Raw genomic sequence first — 20,473 nt, 5'->3', positions numbered from 1 at the left:
ACTGGCGCTCCCCACCCGTGGCTCCCTGTGCGCCGGAAGCCCTCCTTCCGGGGAACGACGAGGCGGGGAGTGAGTCGCTGGTCCAAAGAGAAAAAGTTTTTTAAAAGATTGACGTCTCACTCCCAAATCATACCCACTAATGAAATATTCCATCTCTATCCAGACATTTATGTGTGTGTATACAGTATATCCAACGCTATTTCATGACCTGCTTTGCCACTTTTCTCAGTGGTACATAGTTGACTTTTGGTTGTAGACACCTTCCTAAAAATTCTTGCCTTCTTTTTAATAATCAATACTATTCTTTTACAACGTGATATTATAGTTTTCAGTAGCCTTTTTGTTAATTTTAATTAAATAATGTGTGCAAAAATTAACATATGTATATACCAGACATGATGATACATGCCTGTAGTCCCAGAACTTGGGAGGCTGAGGCAGGAGGATCATGGTGAGGTCAAGGCCAGCCTAGGCTACTGTTAACATTTCATTTCACAAGACCAGCATGCATTACATAGTAAGACCCTGTCTCAAAATAAAACAAAACAAAACAACTAACATACTCACATAGCAAATGGTACTGAAAAGTTTAAAACAACAAACATGAATCTCTTACCTGTTTCCCACTTTTTTTTTTTTTTTTTTGGTTTTTCTCCGGTACCAGGAACCGAACTCACAACCTTGCGCTTGCCAGGCAGGCTCTTTGCCGCTGAACTAAATCCCCAGCCCCTGTTTCCCACTCAATACAGCTCCTCAGAGGCATCCATTCTCACTTATTTCCTCTAACATTTGCTTTTATATTTCTAAAAATACTAATATTACTGTGTCTTACTTTTTCCAGTTTAGATATTGCGTATCAAAATCCTATTATGCTTTTAGCCTGCCTTCTTCCTTGATCCTCCCAATATAATTCCATCACAACTTTTTTTTTTTCCTGGTACTGGGAATTGAACTCACGACCTTGTGCTTGCTGGGCAGGGCACTGTGTCATTGAGCTAAATCCCCAGCCCCTCCATCACAATTTTGGTTAATTTTTTTTTTAAGTGTATGTGTGTGGTACCTAATAGTTACATTCATTTTGAGGAATTGATATATAAAATTCCATCACAATTTTGGCTAAAATTCTTTTTAATATATTGTCTTGGTTACTTTTCTGTCATTGCTGAGACAAAATATCTGTGCCCAAAATGGAGGAAGGAAAGGTTTATTTAGCTCACAGTCTGTGGAGGTTTCAGTCCATACTTGGCTGACTCCAAGGCAGAGTGGCACATGGCAGAGGGCAACAGTTCACGGCAGTGGAAAACAGCAAAAGCAACAGGAGGAGCTGCGGGAAGCAGCCTCTTTCTCTCCCTTACATATGCAAACTACCCACCCAGGGGCAGGTGTAACACTCACACCTGTAGTCCCAGCATTGGACCATAAATCAATCATAAATCTAGAACCCTGCCCCATGACTGTGTGAGGCTTTAGGGAGACATGTGGACACAAACCATAACATGTATTTTGTGATATCTGACAGTTACATTCATTTGAGGAATTGACATGTAGAATTTCTTGATCAGTTTTGATCCCTTAACCCTGACATTTGGTTTTTATGTTATTAAGACTATGCAAATATTGTCATTATGCTACTGTTACATTTCATTTCACATGCAAAACTTCGGTGTTTTGAAGTTAATTACTGGCTCATAGTTTTTTATTTGCTTAATTTTCTATGTGCTTATCTTTAATTCCACATTTCCAGCATGCTCATACATTTTTGTTTGTTTGTTTTTTGGTCTTTCTGAGACAGGGTCTCACTGTGCAGTTCAGGCTGGTCTTGAGCTCACTTTGTAGTCCAGGCTGGCTTGGAATTTAATGATCCTCCTGCCTCAGCCTCCCAAAGGCTGGGATTGCAGGCACCCCTACGCTCCCTCTCTCTCATACAGTTTTCTAGGCGATCATATATACTAACTTCTACTTTCCTTTTTTTCCCTTTGAGACTTATTTTTAGAACTCTCTGTCTTTTATCAGTCTCAACCAGTCATTTCTTCTAACTAGCCTATTTGTAATCATGTTTTTAATTTCCAAGGATTTCTTTCTTTTCTTTCCTTCTTTGTTTTTTCAGACAGGGTTTCTCTATGTACTTCAGACTTGCCTTGAACTCACTATGTAGCCCAGGCTGGCTTTAAACTTGTGGGGGTCCTCCTGCATCAACATCTCAAGTGCTGGAATTACACTTGCTTGCAACCATACCCAGCCTACCCCACCCCACTGCTTTTTGGAGACAGGATCTTGCTATTCAGGCTTGGCTAGCCTTGGACTAAGCCTTTACTTGCATAGGTTAGTCTTGAACTCTTGACCCTCCTGCTTCCTCCTCCCACATGCCGGGATTACAGGCAGGTGCTACCATGGCTAAATCCAAGAGTCTTTTTTCTTATTCTTTGTTTGTTCCTTTTTATGCCACATATTTCATAACACGTTTCTATGGATTCAATAGTGTCTCATCTCTGAATGTTATATAAATTTCATTCTTGAAACCTACAATTTTGTATTTTTTCATTTTTGGAGGGTAGTTACTGATTTTTTGAAAATTATTTTTATTAGTATGTGTGTACAGTCCATCATAAATACATTAAGTGTGAAGAATTAGTGCACATATACCCAAGAAAGAATCTATGGGTATCTTACCTTGGAGTAAAAATGGTGGAGGGGGAGTAGGAGTTATTTGCTAGTAACGTATGCGGTAGGCCAGGGCTGCAGACCAGAGTCTTCATACTTTAGTAGATGGAGTTTTTCTTTACAGTGTTCTCACTTACAAGCCTCTTGTCCTCTTTTGAGTTAAGTGTCGCTGAGGTTGAATTCTCTGGTTCAGATTTCACAAAAAATAAACTTGCTTCTTGTGGTTGGGGCGGGAAAGGGAAGTTGTCCAGCTGCACAGGCTGTGTACGTGGAGATGTGGTTCTTGTGTGTTACTGCTTTATTAAGAGTCTTTCAGTGAGTACCCTCAGTTTTGACCCTGTTCCTCACCCCACCATCTATAGTAGCTGATGCTTCTCAGTGCTGAAGCTTCCTAGGGTTTTGGAAGGCCAAGGCAACTTGTTCCAAAATTCGTTACCTTCCCTGGCAAGGACTTACACACCAGCTTCTTTTCATTTTCCCCTACAGCATAGACTTACACTTCCGTAAAAGTATTTTGGTTTGTTTTTATTTTTCATATCATAATGTAGAGTAGCTGCTTAGGAAATACTGGAGTAAAATTTTATCTTCCTTCTCTTGGGATTCATTCCTGCTCTTTTGGGATTCGTTCCTTTTGGAACTCATTCCTGCTCCTGGGATTCATTCCTCTAAGTTTTTCTGAAGACAGGAAACCATAACCATTTCACTTCTCGGGTGTCCTAGAATGTGCAAAGAAGTCAGTGTGTGGCTTCCAGAAGCAGAACAGTTTTAAAGTTTTTCTTTACTATTGGTACATGTTCTAACTCCTGTCTGCAGGGAGAGATAAAAGCTGGGTATTATCAGGTTCTTCAAAGCATTATAATATAACTATAGTCTATTCTAGTGATTCCTACATGAAAAGAGATATACATAAAGTACTTAAGTTATTTAGTAATGTACATGATGAAGCAGAAGTTCATTCATTCCCACATGTTTAATAGCCAAAGACAAAACTAGAAATGACTATTAAAGAGGTCAGATGTTTACCAGTAATAGATTGGTAAATAAATAAATATAGCCATTCAGAAGAAGATAGACTTCTAAATCCAGCATGAAAGTGTCTATTAACTTTTAAGTTTAAAAAAAATATAATGTGCATGCTATTTATAGTATTCTTTACTTGGGTTTTTGAAAAAAAAAAATATGTACAAGTGTGTATCAGCCTAGAATATTTCTTGAAGGATATACAAGTAACCTTAGGGTAGCCTTAGGAGAAGATCTGGAGAATTAAAGCACAAAGGAATGTTACCTTTTGGTGTATAATCCTTCATATTACTTACTTTTGTGGCATATTTTTGATGTAAAAATGATCTATTAATAAAGGAATGGCTTGACATAAAATACAATCTTTTTGAAGAAGCTTAGAAATGGAATTTGCTGGGCATGACACCAAAACTCAAGTCAAGTGACATTTCTTTCTCAGCTTATATAGGGTAATCTATAGATTTGGTTAACAAGTAGAGAATAATAATAAAGTGTGAAATCTTTACATGGTCTTGAAGGCCTCCCTTTGGCTTCTTTTCCTACCACTCTGCTGATATCCATCACTGTAGCCCTGCTCACCTGCTTATCATCCTCATACTGCCAGGCCCAGCCCTGCCTAAGAGCCTTTGCCTTCTGATTTTACTACCTGTACCTTTTCCCTCTAGATATAAGCAGGCTGTGACCATGTTACCTCCTTTAGGTTCTTGCTTAGGTATCACCTTACACAGAGGCCTTCCCACTGATCTCTATACCAGAACATACTAATAGAGTGTCGTAGCTCAGGCTTCTAGAGCCAAGACATCATCAAATGAGGGACAAACAGCAAAAATTTATTTCTCACAGTTGTGAGATCTGGGAAGGTCCAGGATCAATACTGGGTTCCTGATAATGTCCTCAGCTGGTAGACAGTGAGATGTTACCTCTGTCTCTTCTTATAAGGCCACTAATCCCGTTTGTGAGGGTGTCTTGGTTACTTTTCTCTTGTTGCTGAGACAAAATACCCAACGCCCAAAATGAAGGAAGGAAAGGTTTATGTAGCTTACAGTTTGTGGAGGTTTCAGTCCATACTTGGCTGGCTCCGAGGCAAAAGATAACAAAGCAACAAGAGCAAAGGGGGGAATGGCAGCTGAACAGCAAAGCAGCCAGAGCAAAAACTGGAGGAATGGCAGGCAAGCAACTTCTTTTTCTGCCTTACATTGTAAACAGACTACCCCCACCTAAGGGGCGTGTAGCTCTCACATAATCTCCATGCCCTCCTCTTCCACAGGCTCAGGATGTATACAAAGTAAGCACCCTGGCTTCCTGCTGAGTCACTTAGCCAAAGCTCTAGACTCCCCAAGTTGACACAGTGTATCAACCATAACAGAGGGCTGCATCCTTGAGAGGTTTTGACCTCTCAGTGGCCCCAGCTCCAAATGCTGTTACACCGGAGCATTAGGATTTCAACATACAAATTTGGGCTGGGGGATACAAATAGTTCATAGTGCAGAGTAAGCTCTACCATCACTCTAGCCCCCTCTTTACCCTGGCTTACTTTTCTTTGTACTAATTCTTGTGTATCTATGTGTAATCTTGGTATTAGTTATTTTACATATACAGGTATATTTATATTCTTCAAGGACCTGTACTTGGTTTGTTTTACTGCTATATCCCAGTGACTCAAACAGAGGCTGACATAGTAAATGCCCAATCGGTACTTAGTAAATGGAAAATGAGCAGTAGAAGCTTTTGAATATGGTGCATATATTAAAGTTTGAAAAGTTACATATAACGCATATGAAATAAACCCAAAGCTTTTAAGTTCTTTTGGCACTGAAACTTTTAAATGGTTTTCTTTGGCAGAGCAAGAATATGATCCTGGACCAAGCCTTTAAATATATAACAGAACTGAAAAGGCAAAATGACGAGCTCCTGCTGAATGGAGGCAACAATGAGCAAGGTAAAGGAAAGTTGAGATTGATATTTGTTATTATTTGTTAATATTTGTTAATTTGTAGGCCTTGTGTGATAGGGTAACTTACTTTAGGAATACACTAGGTTTTCCCCCAGAAAGACATTACTAAGACCCCACATTCAAGGGGCTTGGGAGAATAATGTTATAAGTAAAATCATTATAGAGTAACTCCTGTCTACCTCTGTGAGCAGCTACATTCATAACTTTGACTTTGAACACTTTTGTGTACTTCATGTTTGCCTAACTCATGATACTAATAATATTAATAATACTAAATCTCTTCTCTTCCAGTTGGATCTTGCATCTAGGAAAATCCCATAAGAGGATATAGGGAGGAATTTTCAGTATCATTTAAAAACAGGAGAAGCCTGTGCCTACGATAACTCAAAAGGCCAAAAATGTTTATTTCCTAATTGTTTACATTGATATGATGTGTGCAGCAGCCTGCCTGATTACTTAAGGATACTTGATTTTTACATAGAGGTGGCTTTTATTTTAATACTGCGAAATGAGTTCTGTTTTTCTACCAGCATTGGTGAGACAATGAAAAGAAAAATGTCCCAGGCAAATATTAAGCTGAGGATGGTAGACCAGTTTGAATTTTCCTTTATTTATGGCTCTGACAAGAGCAGAGAGAATGTCCTGTGACAGCTCAGTAGGCCACCTTAAAAGGAGAGAAACAAAGCAGAACTCACTAAGGTAGGGACAGAGCTGGGCTATGTTTATTGTAATGGTTGGGAAGGATCTTTGAAAGCATATCTATGAGTCAGCATTCAGAATTCTCTGTTTAATTTATTAAATAACAGCCCTCCCTCCTCCAGGTCACCTGTGTTTTATGGCCCAGGCCCTTAGACCTGAGCTGCCAGATAGACATAAGAATACGTGCTTGGGGCCGGGAATGTAGCTCAGCGGCACAGCGCCTGCCTGGCAAGCATGAGGCCCTGAGTTCAATTCCCAGCACCAAAAAAAAGAATATGTGTTTGGTAGCCACTGTGAGACACCTCACAAAAGAGATGGCAAGGCCAGAGTTTTCTAATGAAGGCTCCTTTGAGTTCAAAGCACAGAAGCTAAGGCAGTCAAGTGACTTAGGGAAAGCCAAAGGTATTGCAAAGATACCAGGTGAATGGGACTTAGAAAAAACCTGAGTAGCTAGGCCAGGGGCGGGGCCTACACCTGAAGCAGCTTAAGTTTGGCTACATTGCTGTCTGTGGCATTACTGTATCTCTGCTTCTTCCTGTGCATCTTGCTGTGTCCCCTTTTTGTGTCTACGTGGCTTCTCCCTTACTCTCCACTTGATGGTCCTGCACAGAGTCAAAGCAGTGGCCTTCGAGTCAGGCCCACCTGCTTGGAGTCGCAGCTCCGTTTTTGCACTAGGTACCTTTTGGCCAGTTACTTAACCTCTCTATGCCTCAAGTTTCCCTATCTTCTACCTGGCTGATTTTAGGCAAATGATGTAACTACTCTGAGCCTGTTTCTTGCCGCTAAAGCTGATGATAATGATAGATAGCTTTCATCTCGCGGTTCTTATGAAGATTAAAAGAGCTGTTACAGGTAAAGCATTTAGACTAAAGCCCCGCACACAGTAAATCTTGATAAATGTTAGCTGTTATCATTGTCAGTGAATGAGACAATGAATGAAAGTACCAGTAAGTAAATGTTCACTGAGAGCAAAGATCATTATTATTTGGCTCATAATGATTGACCTATAATTTTTAATAGAAACAGTACACTGACATCTTTTGTTTCTTTATTTAAAAATCTGAGAAGAATGATCTGCTAGTCTCAGCTCATCCTTGCTGAAATGGAGCTTTTCATTTCAGGCTGCCTCACAGGCCATGATCCTTGAGGATGGGCTGCCTTTGATGGGGTAGGGATGTGAATGCCTGTTATTGTGGCCAGGCAGATGGGAATGTAAGGGGTTGCAGAGCATAAGTATCATTAGCCAAAGCTGTCCCCATAGCAAGGCTGTGGGTGAAGCTATCTCCCTTAGAAAGGACAGGGCTGTTGCAGACCTTCATTGCTCAGCAGTGTATCTGCCTTGGCCCTAACAAGGGAAACTGCAGATCCACTGTCAATATTTCTTTGATGCTCCACCAACTTAACAGCTGACATACTCTCATTCCTTTCAGTCTCCGTTGTTTCAAGGGGTAAAATAGAAACTAAAGCCATTTATGAGATAGTTGATTACCACCACGAGTCATGTTAGCTGTTTCAGCACTTAAGTGGCATCATAGGGACATTTTCCTAGTATAGTACTATGATGTCAGTATGTCTTCCTGTGCTTCATCTATGTAGCTGCACTGTCGGAAACTTTTGGATTGGGAATTTTGAGATTTCTACATTGTGAATGATTTTCTAGTGGTGAGCCTTTAAAAATACATACATTTAAAAGGATGCAATAGGTGTTTGAAATAACATTCTTAAAAGAAGAAAAAGTTTGTATTAGCAAAGTTCTGAAGATCCTCAATTGAAATATTTAGAATGCTAGAATTAGAATTCAGTAGTTTAGTACATAGCTCTTTTTCAAGTTATACTGACATGCACCTGTTTTTAACTTTCTATTTTTAATATCATAGCTGAAGAAATTAAAAAGCTACGGAAACAACTGGAGGAAATCCAAAAAGAAAATGGCCGATACATTGAATTACTGAAAGCAAATGACATATGCTTATATGATGACCCCACCATCCACTGGAAAGGAAACCTTAAAAACTCAAAGGTATCTGTTGTTATTCCAAGTGACCAGGTTCAGAAAAATATCATTGTTTATTCCAATGGGAGTCAGCCTGGTGGAAATAGCCAAGGAACAGCTGTTCAGGGGATAACCTTTAATGTTGGTCATAATTTACAAAAGCAAACAGCCAATGTGGTGCCGGTACAGAGAACTTGCAATCTTGTGACTCCTGTGTCTATTTCTGGAATTTACCCTTCTGAAAACAAGCCATGGCATCAGACCGCAGTGTCTGCATTGGCTGCCAATCAGCCTGTTCCTCTCTGTCTTCCTGCTGCCATTTCTGCTCAAAATATTCTTGAGCTTCCTGCCCCCGAAAGTGAAGCAGGTGCGCCTGGTGCCACTGGCGGCTCACTGATTGCTGTGTCAGTTGGTCCTGAACCTCGTCAGCATCCTTCCTCGCACATATGTCCAAATGATCAAAATTCTTCTGAAAATAACACTGGGTTAGACAGCACCAGATTATTAAAGAAGACAGCCCCCTGTGTCACAAGTGTCTCCCCCAGCTCCTCAGCCAATCCCACTAAAGTACACCATGGAACCAAGTCCTGCTTGAGCCTTCAAAACTGCAGAGGCGACTTGCAAAGCGCCTTTGCTGTTTCAGTTACCACGACAGTCTGGTGCCAACCTCCCAGATGTGCAGGAGATTCTGCTCCACTGAGCATTAGCAAGTGCACAGACTCGACAAATGCAACCACAGTGGTGGCAGCTGCTGCCCCTGGAGTAGGGAAGACACTCTCCGCAAGTCCTTTGGACAGTGGTTGGACGCTTTCTTGTTCTTTGCCTTCTTCAAGTGCTAGTGCTTCAGATTTGAAAAACATTAACAGCCTTACCCGAATTTCTTCAGCTGGAAACACACAGACGACGTGGACTACTTTGCAACTGGCAGGAAACACTATTCAGCCCTTAAGCCAGACACCATCTTCCACTGTGACTCCAGTATTGAGTGAGTCTGGTACCGGGCCCCCCACAAGCAACCACAGTAGCCATGTGGCTACAGGCATCAGTTTAAATAATTCCCTTCCAGCAGATGGACAGCCAAGTGAGCAAGTAGTTGTTACCTTGCCTTCTTGTCCACCTGTACCTATGCAGCCACTAATTTCCCAGCCACAAGTTAAATCGCAACCTCAAAAAAATCTCCTTCCGCTGAATTCAGCAATGCAAGTGATTCAGATGGCTCAGCCAGTTGGGTCTGCTGTTAATGGAGCTTCAGCCAATCAAAACGTTATTATTCTTCAGCCCCCCAGCACCACCCCCTGCCCAACAGTGATGAGGGCAGAGGTTCCCAGCCAAACAGTAGGTCAACAGATAGTCATCATACAGGCAGCTAATCAGAACCCGTTGCCACTCCTTTCTGCTCCACCTCCTGGTTCTGTCCGACTCCCTGTCAATGGAGCCAATGCTATAATAGGTTCTAGCAATGCAGTACAAAATGTTTCCACCCCACAGACTTTTGGAGGAAAGCATCTTGTCCACATATTACCAAGACCTTCATCTTTATCAGTATCTAATTCAACACAGACTTTTTCTGTTACCATGTCAAACCAACAGCAGCCTCAGACCATTTCTTTAAATGGACAGCTCTTTGCTTTGCAGCCTGTGATGTCTTCATCAGGAACTACGAGTCAAACCCCTATGCAAATTATTCAACCCACCACCAGCGAAGATCCAAATACCAATGTTGCCCTAAATACATTTGGTGCTTTGGCCAGCCTCAATCAAAGCATATCACAGATGGCTGGGCAAAGCTGTGTACATCTGTCTATTAGCCAGCCTGCCAATCCTCAAACTGCTGCAAACAGTCAAACCACCCCAGCTAACTGTGTTTCATTAACAACAAGTATAGCACCTCCCACGACAACAGATAATTCAGCCACACTACCCAGTACTTATAATCTTGTGACTACTTCCTCAATAAACACTGCTGCTTGTTTGCCACCAGCCATGAAGTCAAAAAGGTTGAATAAGAAGCCAGGTGCCAAGAAACACTTAGCAGCTAGCAAACCAGCATGTCCCCTGAATCTAGTCAGAGAAGTAGGCAAGTTAGACTGCCCCAGAACGGAAGGCTCAGCAGAGCCACCGTGTAGTGATGGACTGCTGGACACCCTTCCGGTTGTTCTCCCATCTGTCGCTGTGTCTGAAGCAAATAATGTGAGTGCGTCTGCTTCACATTCTTTGGATGTTCTGAATTCTGAATCAGCAATGCCTGAATCTGTATCCAAATCTAAGTCAGTAGAAGAGTCTAGTTCACCCCGCCAAGAATCTGTAACAAGTGAACATTTTGCAGCAGCCCTAGAAAAATCCAAAAATTCTATGCCCATTTTGGAACAAGAGACATCTCAGGATAGACCGCCAACTAGTTTAGGATTGTCAGATGCTACCAAATCTTGTACTTCGGCCAGCGTGTTAATTCCATCTCCAAGAGATCCCCAGATTTTGGTTTCTCAGGTTTCTGGTTTGTCATCCACCACAAGCACTACAAGTACTGACTGTGTTTCTGAAGTAGAAATCATCACAGAACCTTGCAGGGTAGAGCAAGGTTCATCAGATACAATGCAAGCTGCAGGTCTCTTGAAGGGGCAAGGTTTAACTACATTGCTATCTGATCTTGCTAAAGAAAAAGACCCTCAGAAATCATCTCTTTCAGTCCAGATCAGTCACCCTGACTTTTCTTCAGAAAATGGTAAGGTAGCCGATGCCAGTGTGGATTTACATCCTAAACAGGAACTATTGCTGTTGAGCAGTGAAGACAGAGATCCACCACAGCAGCATTCCTGCCTGCCCGATCAGGAAGTTATGAATGGTTCTCTGCTCACCAGGCAGGCTGACTCTCCCATGTCAACCAGCTCCGGCAGTAGTCGTAGCTTCTCAGTTGCATCCATGCTTCCTGAGACAACTAGAGAAGATGTGACCAGCAGTACAACAACTAATACTTGTGACAGCTGTACCTTTGTAGAGCAAACTGATATAGTAGCTCTTGCAGCAAGAGCTATTTTTGACCAGGAGAACATTGAGAAGGGGAGAGTTGGCATCCAGGCTGATATAAGAGAGGTTGCTTCAAAGTCTTCTGAAACATCGTCTTTGGAGGGAGACCAGCCTTTCAAGTCGCACATCCCTAAAGAGAATGGTACCGGACAAAGGGAAACAACAGCGAATGAATTTAACTCTCAGGATTCAATTGAAGTAACAGTGGAAAGACCCCTTGAAAAACCAAGTTGTTCTCTAGGAAGTAAAACATCAAATGCCTCCTTGCAGGCTGCTTCTTCGCAGCCACCAAGCCTCACCAGTTTAAGTGTGAATAATCTTATCCACCAGAGCAGCATAACCCATCCTCTGGTCAGTTGTGCGGGTTTATCTCAAACTTCGGACCAAACAACTGTTCCTACGACAGTGAATCTGACTGTTTCGTCTAGCGCCTACAGCAGCCAGCCACCTGGACCATCTTTGATGACAGAATATTCCCAAGAACAGCTAAACACTATGGCTAGTACCATACCAAATTCACAGATTCAAGAGCCCCTTCTAAAACCAAATCATGAAAACCGTAAAGATTCTGCCAAGCGTGCTGTCCAGGATGACCTGCTGTTGTCATCCACCAAACGTCAAAAACACTGTCAGCCAGCCCCGCTCAGGCTTGAAAATATGTCCCTGATGAGCCGAACTGCAGATAGCATTCCTGACCAAGCTCAGATGATGGTTAGCCAGCTCCCTCCCAGCTCTTCTAACACAGTCGTGCCTGTTAGCAACCCAGCACACGGAGATGGGCTTACACGGCTGTTCCCACCTGCCAACAACTTTGTGACCCCTGCACTGAGGCAGACGGAAGTTCCTTGTAGTTCTCAGCCTTCAGTGGCTGAGCAGCAGCAAACCCAGGCAAGTCAGCATCTGCAGGCCCTGCAACAGCATGTTCCCCCTCAAGGGGTTTCTCACCTTCACAGTAACCATCTCTACATCAAGCAGCAGCAACAGCAGCAAGCAGGGCAGTTAAGAGAGAGACATCACTTGTATCAACTGCAGCACCATGTGCCTCATGTGGAGAATGTTGTTCACTCTCAGCCCCATAGTGTGCACCAACAGAGAACGCTGCAGCAGGAGGTTCAGATGCAGAAAAAGAGGAATCTTGTTCAGGGCACTCAGGGCTCTCAGCTTTCCCTACAACCAAAGCACCATGCAACTGACCAGTCTCGACCCAAGAGCGGTCAGCCGCATCCGCATCATCAACAGATGCAGCAACAGATGCAGCAACACTTTGGAAGTTCCCAGCCAGAGAAGAGCTGTGAAAACCCTTCAGCTAGCCGGAACCACCACAGCCACCCCCAGAACCATCTCAGTCAAGATATTATGCACCAGCCACAGGATGTTGGGAGCAGACCACAAGGTTCAGGGGTCTCTTCTGAACATGTATCTGGGCACAATCCAATGCAGAGGCTTTTGACATCAAGAGGCTTAGAGCAGCAAATGGTGTCCCAACCGAGCATTGTGACTAGGTCTTCAGACATGACTTGTACTCCACACAGGCCAGAGAGAAATCGGGTTTCAAGTTACTCTGCTGAGGCACTCATTGGAAAGACATCTTCTAATTCAGAGCAGAGAATGGGTATATCAATTCAAGGTTCCAGAGTTTCAGATCAGCTCGAAATGAGAAGCTATCTTGATGTTCCCAGAAATAAGAGCTTGGCAATTCATAACATGCAGGGTCGTGTGGACCATACTGTTGCCTCGGATATCCGTCTTTCTGAGTGTCAGACATTTAAACCAAGTGGAGCCAGTCAGCAGCCCCAGAGTAATTTTGAAGTGCAGTCTTCAAGAAATAATGAAATAGGTAACTCTGTATCGTCACTGAGGAGTATGCAGTCCCAGGCTTTTCGAATTAGTCAAAACACAGGGCCACCGCCAATTGAGCGTCAAAAGAGATTACCTTACCCACCAGTTCAGAGCATCCCAACAGGAAATGCTATCCCGCCAAGGGACAGTGAAAATACGTGTCACCAAAGTTTCATGCAGAGTTTACTTGCCCCTCACCTTGGTGATCAGGTCATCGGGAACCAGAGATCAGTCTCAGAACATCAGAGGAATACACAGTGTGGCCCGTCCTCTGCAGTTGAATATAATTGTCCCCCAACTCATGAAAGTATCCATATTAGAAGAGATAGTGAGAGTCAGAATAGAGAAAGTTGTGACATGTCGTTAGGTGCAGTTAACACCAGGAATAGTACCTTGAATATTCCCTTTTCAAGTTCCTCTTCCTCAGGAGATATTCAAGGTCGAAACACAAGTCCCAACGTTTCTGTACAGAAGTCTAATCCCATGAGGATTACTGACAGTCATGGGACCAAGGGCCACATGAACCCTCCTGCTACAACCAACATGCATGGGGTTGCAAGGCCAGCTCTGCCACATCCCTCTGTGTCTCATGGAAATGCCGACCAAGGGCCTCCTGTACGTCAGGCTAATACTTCAGTTCCCCAGAGGTCAAGACATCCCTTGCAAGACAGTGGTAGCTCCAAAATTCGTCCACCTGAAAGGACTCGTTCTGGAAACCAAAGACATAGTAATGTCTTTGATCCAAGTCTTCCCCATCTCCCTCTCTCTACTAGTGGCAGTATGATTCTTGGACGTCAACAGCCTGCTACAGAGAAGAGAGGAAGTATTGTTCGCTTCATGCCAGACAGCCCACAAGTACCTAATGATAATTCAGGTCCTGACCAGCATTCACTGTCACAAAATTTTGGTTTCCCTTTTATTCCTGAGGGTGGCATGAACCCACCAATAAATGCTAATACTTCTTTCATTCCACAGGTCACTCAGCCCAGTGCCACTCGAACTCCAGCCCTCATCCCAGTAGATCCCCAAAACACTCTGCCCTCTTTCTATCCCCCCTATTCCCCTGCCCATCCTACACTGTCCAATGATATTTCAATCCCCTACTTTTCTAACCAAATGTTCTCAAATCCTACCACAGAGAAAGTCAACAGTGGAAGTTTAAATAACCGATTTGGATCCATTTTATCTCCTCCCAGACCTGTTGGCTTTGCTCAGCCAAGTTTTCCTCTTCTCCCTGACATGCCGCCAATGCACATGACCAACTCTCACTTATCTAACTTTAATATGACATCCTTGTTTCCTGAAATAGCGACCGCTCTTCCTGATGGCTCAGCAATGTCACCTTTGCTTACAATAGCAAACTCCTCTGCCTCTGACTCTTCCAAGCAGTCCTCAAACAGACCTGCCCATAACATAAGCCATATTTTAGGTCATGATTGCAGTTCAGCTGTCTGAGTAGACGAAGTATGTGTGAAGGTACTGGGTGAGGTTGCAAATGTATGTGTGCATGTTCACACGCTTGTATGTTCACAAAGAGAGGGTGTGTATGTGTGTCTTTGTGCATCTTTTTTCTCTTTGTGGTTGTATAATCAGTTTTCAGTTAATGCTCTGAATACCAGGGAGGCCATGTCAGAGATGAGAACTTGTCAAAAACAAGTTAGCTTTCATTTTTAACTGCACAGTGTACTTTTTTTTATCTTTGAAGTCAATTTACATTTCTGTGCTTGATTTGTAATTTTATAGTCTCTGAATATTAATCAAGTAGAGGTGAAGGGCGATCATCTTGGCGATGTGTTGGGTAGAAGAAAGGAGCTGAGATTTGAAACTTGATTGTTGATAATTTTTAATGTACTTGTAGTAGAGTTGCTGTCTCAAAATACGGGCAACTTGATGAGACACAGTGACTCATAATGAGATGCTGGCTGGTAATATCTAAAGCAGTTTTTTACACCATGGTCAGTGTTGAATTAATGTCAAATGAACATCTTTGCTAGAGTCAAGCATTTGGCAGATAAACGGATTATTTAATCAGCCTTGTTCCCCAGGGTTGGTTTAGGTAGAGGCTTCTTTCTTAATTGTAATTTTCATAAAATATCTGAAATCCATGAATTGTTCTTCAAAGTAGGGAGTCATTTTCCTTGAATGTGCCAAGATCCTTTAAAGCAAAAGTCTTCCTTAGACAGTTAGCCTTAAAAATAGACCTGAAAAGTAAAGTACATAAATATTTTTCATTTCTGTACTTGCAGTTTGCATCAGGCCATAAGGATAAAAGTAGTTACACTATAGAGGTTTTTATGAGTTCATTTAATGATTGGTGTCTCACCAGTTGAATTTTTTGGCTTTATCTCCCCCTGATGTTGGGAGTTGAATTTATGCTAGGCAAGCACTGTAGCACTGACCTACATCCCCAGCCCTCAGCTGAGTTTGGTTTAGTATTCTTTCTTTTCCATCGGTAAATGATGTGTTCAGAATCTACACATTTATTTGAGCTTTACTGATAAATATTTCTGAACAGAATTTTAAGCCCTCAGTATTTTCATTAACTGATATAAATTATATTTTAAATATGGCATTGTATGTTACGTTATTACCCTTCATAACGGAATTACAATAAGATGAATTTGTTATTTTTTTTAATGGTAGATGTGTGAAATGGTGCTTCAAAAAAGTACATATGTACTGTGTGTGTGTGAATGTGTGAGAGTATGTATGAAACCAGATTTTAAAGCATAAACTGGTCCTTACTATTCTACAGTGTATAAATATTTCAGAATGTTACACATGATAAATACATACAATTTTATGTCAATGAAAAATAAATAAAATTTTTAAAAAATTGGCCTGCCATCTGAAAATGGGAAATTGAAACTTGCTAAAAAAAAAATAGAAAAATGATGTGGGTGGAGTTTTTTAAAAACCCCTCTGAAGTTAATAGTAAATTGAAAAAAACATATATTGAATTTTGAAAATGTAAGAAAACTTAAGAAAGCAGCTGCTGTATGTATACTTAGTTTCTTAAACCTGTTGAACCTGACTTTTTATTGTTTTATTCTGCCAAAAATGAAATGGGGTGGAAGATATGCATATAAATTGTCCTGTCTGCTGTGTTAAGGAGCGAACCCAGGGCCCAGCATGTTTTTTCCATCCTAAGGAAGCCTCCTATGGCCTGGTCAGAGCAGTTACCTCCAATGAATACCTCGTCTGAAGACTCAGCGAAAGGGTTGTTTGTGCCTCTTGAACTGTTCTCACCAAACATTCCTGTTTCTGCTGCCAACTAAAGCAGCTCCCCAGGGGCGAAAAAAAAAAAAAAAAAGTGTGAACAAAAGAAACCTGTGTTGTCTCCCTTCAAAAAGGTCTTGGAGAAGAACAAGAGAGCTTCGTGAATAAGTTACTTAAGTAGGTGGATAAACACAGCAGTTAAAACTTTCTGTTCTGCATAAAAAGCAAAACTCCTGACTACTTTTTTTAATTCTCTGAGTTTTAAACTTTAACATTCAGCTTTTAATTTGTACTTGAAGCCTCGAATCTGCCAGTTTCAGGAAGGGCAGTTTTCTGTGTGTCTGCTGTTCATTCTCCCTCTCTCTTCTCATTCTGCTTCTCTGTCTCTCACACACACCCACACCTCCCAGTGGCTGTTGAGTTCTGAAGAACTAGGCTGCTAGGTCTGGCTGGAGCTAAGGTATTGGCTGAGGAGATTTTTTATTTTTCATTTTTTGAGGTGGAGTCTGACTGAGTTGCCCAAGCTGGTCTCAGACTCCTGGGCTGAAATAACCATCCTGCCTCAGCCTGCTGAGTGGTTAGGACTCTAGGCGTGCGTCACCACGCCTGACACAGAAACTCGCTTTGAGTATTGCAGCACGGTCTTCCTCTTGCCTTGATTGCATTTTACTGCTCAGCTGTGCATTTGCATTTTCTCAGAACTGTCATTCCAAGGATTTAATACTTTGCTATTGAATGAGTCTCAGGAAGGCTTATTTGACCACCTAAGGAAAGATGTGGCCATCTGCAGATCACTGGGCTCCTGCTTCATGCAGCTCTACCTTACAGACATAATGCATTATGTTATGGATCATTTTGTAAATGGGCTGAATTCTGTAAGTGTTCACACCATAATATTCTTATTTGATTTTAAAGCATAAGCACTTACCAGCAGTATTATTTTTTTTAAGTTAGAGCTACATGATTTGGGGGGAAGAAATTTGCTATCTACTACCTTGTGATAATCTGGACATGTATTTGGTAAAGGAATGGCAGAAAATGCAGTCAGTTTTGCTTATAGTAAATTTAATACTATTTTTGGCTTGCTAACATGACTCTGTAAACCAAATAATTTTGTAACTTACTGAAATCCACATATGTCTGAGTCATAAGTGAGTCACTGGTTAAATCACTTCTCTTTTGCATTATTGATCATGTACACTCAGTTATGGAAAGTGGCTGATTCCTTTCAACATCTAACAGTAAGTTCTAATGTGAAACATTTCATTTCTCTTCATGTATTAATGTCAGCGAGTTTGTTAAATACGTCAGTCAGAGATGAAATAAACCCATCTTGATTTTTTGAAAATACAGGTTGCTTTGGGGTGTCACAGGTTTTATATCACTGCAGGAAATTTATTTTTGTTTTTATTGTAAGAACTTTTGGGCTACCAGAGGTAGCATCCTTTTTCTAAGTGAGACGTGAGATTTCCACAGTGATCATGATTTATGAAATTTAACTGAACTGTGGAAGTGGAGGGAATGTGTTTTGTAGCAATTTCTAGTCACATATCAGGATTATGTTGAACTACAGTGGAGATCAGCTTCTTAAAATCAGCTTTCTTAAAGTAGAGAATTATGCCATTTGTCTTGTTCTTGCCTTCTAACATTAGACTTTCTATGGAGAGGTGAAAACTTGTACTCCAAAAAAAATGTGAAAGCACATTTTAGTGAAAGTAAAGTTTAAAATCTTGCAAAAGGGTAAAGACTTACTAATAGGCATTTTTTCAGCTTTCTTCTTCCTTTGATACATAGGTACTTAGGCTTTTCTTTTTTGTCTTTTTGAGACAGAATCTTGCTATGCAGTTCAGGCTGCCTTGAGCTCACTTTGTAGCCCAGGCTGGTCTTGAACTTGCAGTGATCCTCCTGCCTCAGCCTCCTGAGTGCTGGGATTACAGGTGTGCGCCAACATGCCCGGCTTCTTATTTTCTTCCATGTTCTCTGTGTCAGTCAGGTGACAGGGAGCCCCGTCATTTCTTTAGCAAGATAATTACTCCTTTGTCTTGAAACATTTATTGGGCCTCCTGTCAGTGTGTGGTAGTGAATCTTACTCTCAAATCAGTGATTCATAATTTCTGACTTTGGAACCACTTTGGCTCCAGGAGCAATATCATATTTGACATTAATTCAAAATTGATCTAAAATATTTCAGTGTGCCATATGGCTCTGTTCTTTGGTTTGGTGGATTTATTTTTTTCTCTGTGGCCCAATGAAGAAAGGGCAAGAGTGGCTTTGGATTGATATCCTTAGGAGGCTGGAAGTCTTTGCAGTTCTGTTATCTAGACAAATGCTGCCAGTACCTGGAGGTAGTGCACCTATCAGAGGGCAATAATAATAGCCAGCAGCTAGCTACACTAGTGTGGAGTGATCTCTGAGTGATGGTTTTATGATACTGATATGCAATTAAAAGCAGAAGTTAGTTTCTTCCTGAGATGCCTTTTTGGCTGAATGTTACCATTTTTCCTTTCCCCAAGTTGTACAGAAAAGGGTCCTTCTTTATTTAACTGTACTCTGCATTCTACTCTTCCTGTGTTGGGTTTCTACTAGAGTAAAACCTAGAGAGTGTTTTTATTGGCATCCATGGAGGCCACCAAGTTTAGAGTGAGGCAGTCCAGCTACTCTGGGGGGAGGGGGACGTTGAGGACCGTGTTGGATGCAGACCTTCTAGTTCTGTCCCCATGCATCCGGCCTGGTACTGCACTTTAACTGAAACTGTGCCTCTGGTCCTTAGACCAGATACTGGAGCATATCACTTGCCCACTCCTCTGTTATACTGAAGGACCAACTGGGATGGTACATGCTGTGTAATCTAACACCTAGAAGACAAGTACAGTTGATGTTTCTCACTGTTGCCTTATCATTATCTGAGCCATCTTTGAAGCTGATCTTGTAAAAAAAAATAACTAGTTAGTAGCAAAACTTTTAAACACAGCTTGTATGTGGTGGTCATGCAGCATCTTTATTTCTAGATTCGCATAAACTATCTACTGTAATCTTTCTTGCACACATATGTGGTCAGACCCTTCCTAATCATGAGTCTGATTGAAAATATTGAACATATCCAAACTGATGTTATTTGGGATGACTGCATAAGAGATATCTTAGCGATTTCATGTGATAGAAGACAACTTCATTTGTAATGTAATACATTTTCTAAAAAGATGATCTTTAACTTTGGGTCTGTTGTGTGTACAGCGATGTACCATATTGTTTCATAGGAACTTAGTATCTGATCCTCTTAAATCCCGTCTTCACTTTCCTGAGACCTCTCTGTCCTCCCACCCTGAAGTCTTTTTTTTTTCTGGTACCTGGAATAGAACTCAGGACCTTGTGCTTGCCATGCAGGCGCTGTGCCACTGAGCCCTATCCCCGGCCCCACCCTGAAGTCTTAAAAAATCATTTTCATCTGTGAGACGCTAGACTTGACTACAGTGGTAAACTTCATTGGGGAGCTGGACTGTTGATCTTCCAAGAAGAAAGGGACCAGACAGTGTTGCTTAAGATGCTGCAGGTGTGTTACTGTGAAGAAAAGATTTGCTTCCACTTTCAGCAGGTTATATATCTATATCTATATTTTCATTTTGGTAAAAAAAAGGTTGAAAAATCTGAGAACGTAATTACCTTCACAAATTATTCATAGATACACTGGGTGAGAAGCTTACCATAGGGCAGTCACTAGGAAAAAAACTAATTTTACTGCTTCAATAGTATAATGTCTGTGTCTATTATCATGCCAGCAAGGTCTGCTGTGCACTGTGTCCTATTACTGTAAGTCACCTGGTTTATAATTCTAATGGAAACTAATTTGTTTTATAATGGAATCCAGAAAAGATATGTATAATATGATCCTGATTTTCCTACAGTTGTAAATAAGAATAGGTCCTGTTTATTTTGACATCTTTTTACAAGTGCATTGTATTAGGGTGTGAATATTCTGAACCATGCTCTTGTTTAAAGTTTTGAAATTTTTATTGTTAAATGTAACATTTTAATGGTTGTAATAATTATTTGTATAGATATGAATA

General features: G+C 41.4%; 1 protein-coding gene across 2 annotated transcripts in view; it reads left to right on the top strand.

Moving 5' to 3' along the window:
- The window catches only part of Kiaa2018 (KIAA2018 ortholog), a 45,066-nt gene extending 28,562 nt beyond the window's left edge, over positions 1–16,504 (top strand). For both annotated transcript variants that reach the window (XM_005386401.2, XM_013515210.1), the window contains exons 5-6: positions 5,524–5,620; positions 8,212–16,504. In XM_005386401.2, coding sequence (XP_005386458.1) covers positions 5,524–5,620; positions 8,212–14,645 — 6,531 coding nt within the window. In that variant the 3' untranslated portion in view covers positions 14,646–16,504. The remainder of the gene's footprint in view (positions 1–5,523; positions 5,621–8,211) is intronic.
- The last annotated feature ends 3,969 nt before the right edge of the window (positions 16,505–20,473 follow it).

Source organism: Chinchilla lanigera, unplaced genomic scaffold (genome assembly GCF_000276665.1).
Source record: "Chinchilla lanigera isolate Chin_1 unplaced genomic scaffold, ChiLan1.0 scaffold00026, whole genome shotgun sequence".
Classification (NCBI taxonomy): Eukaryota; Metazoa; Chordata; class Mammalia; order Rodentia; family Chinchillidae; genus Chinchilla; species Chinchilla lanigera.
Note: the sequence above shows the minus strand (reverse complement) of the source record. Positions and strands in the feature narration are given on the sequence as shown.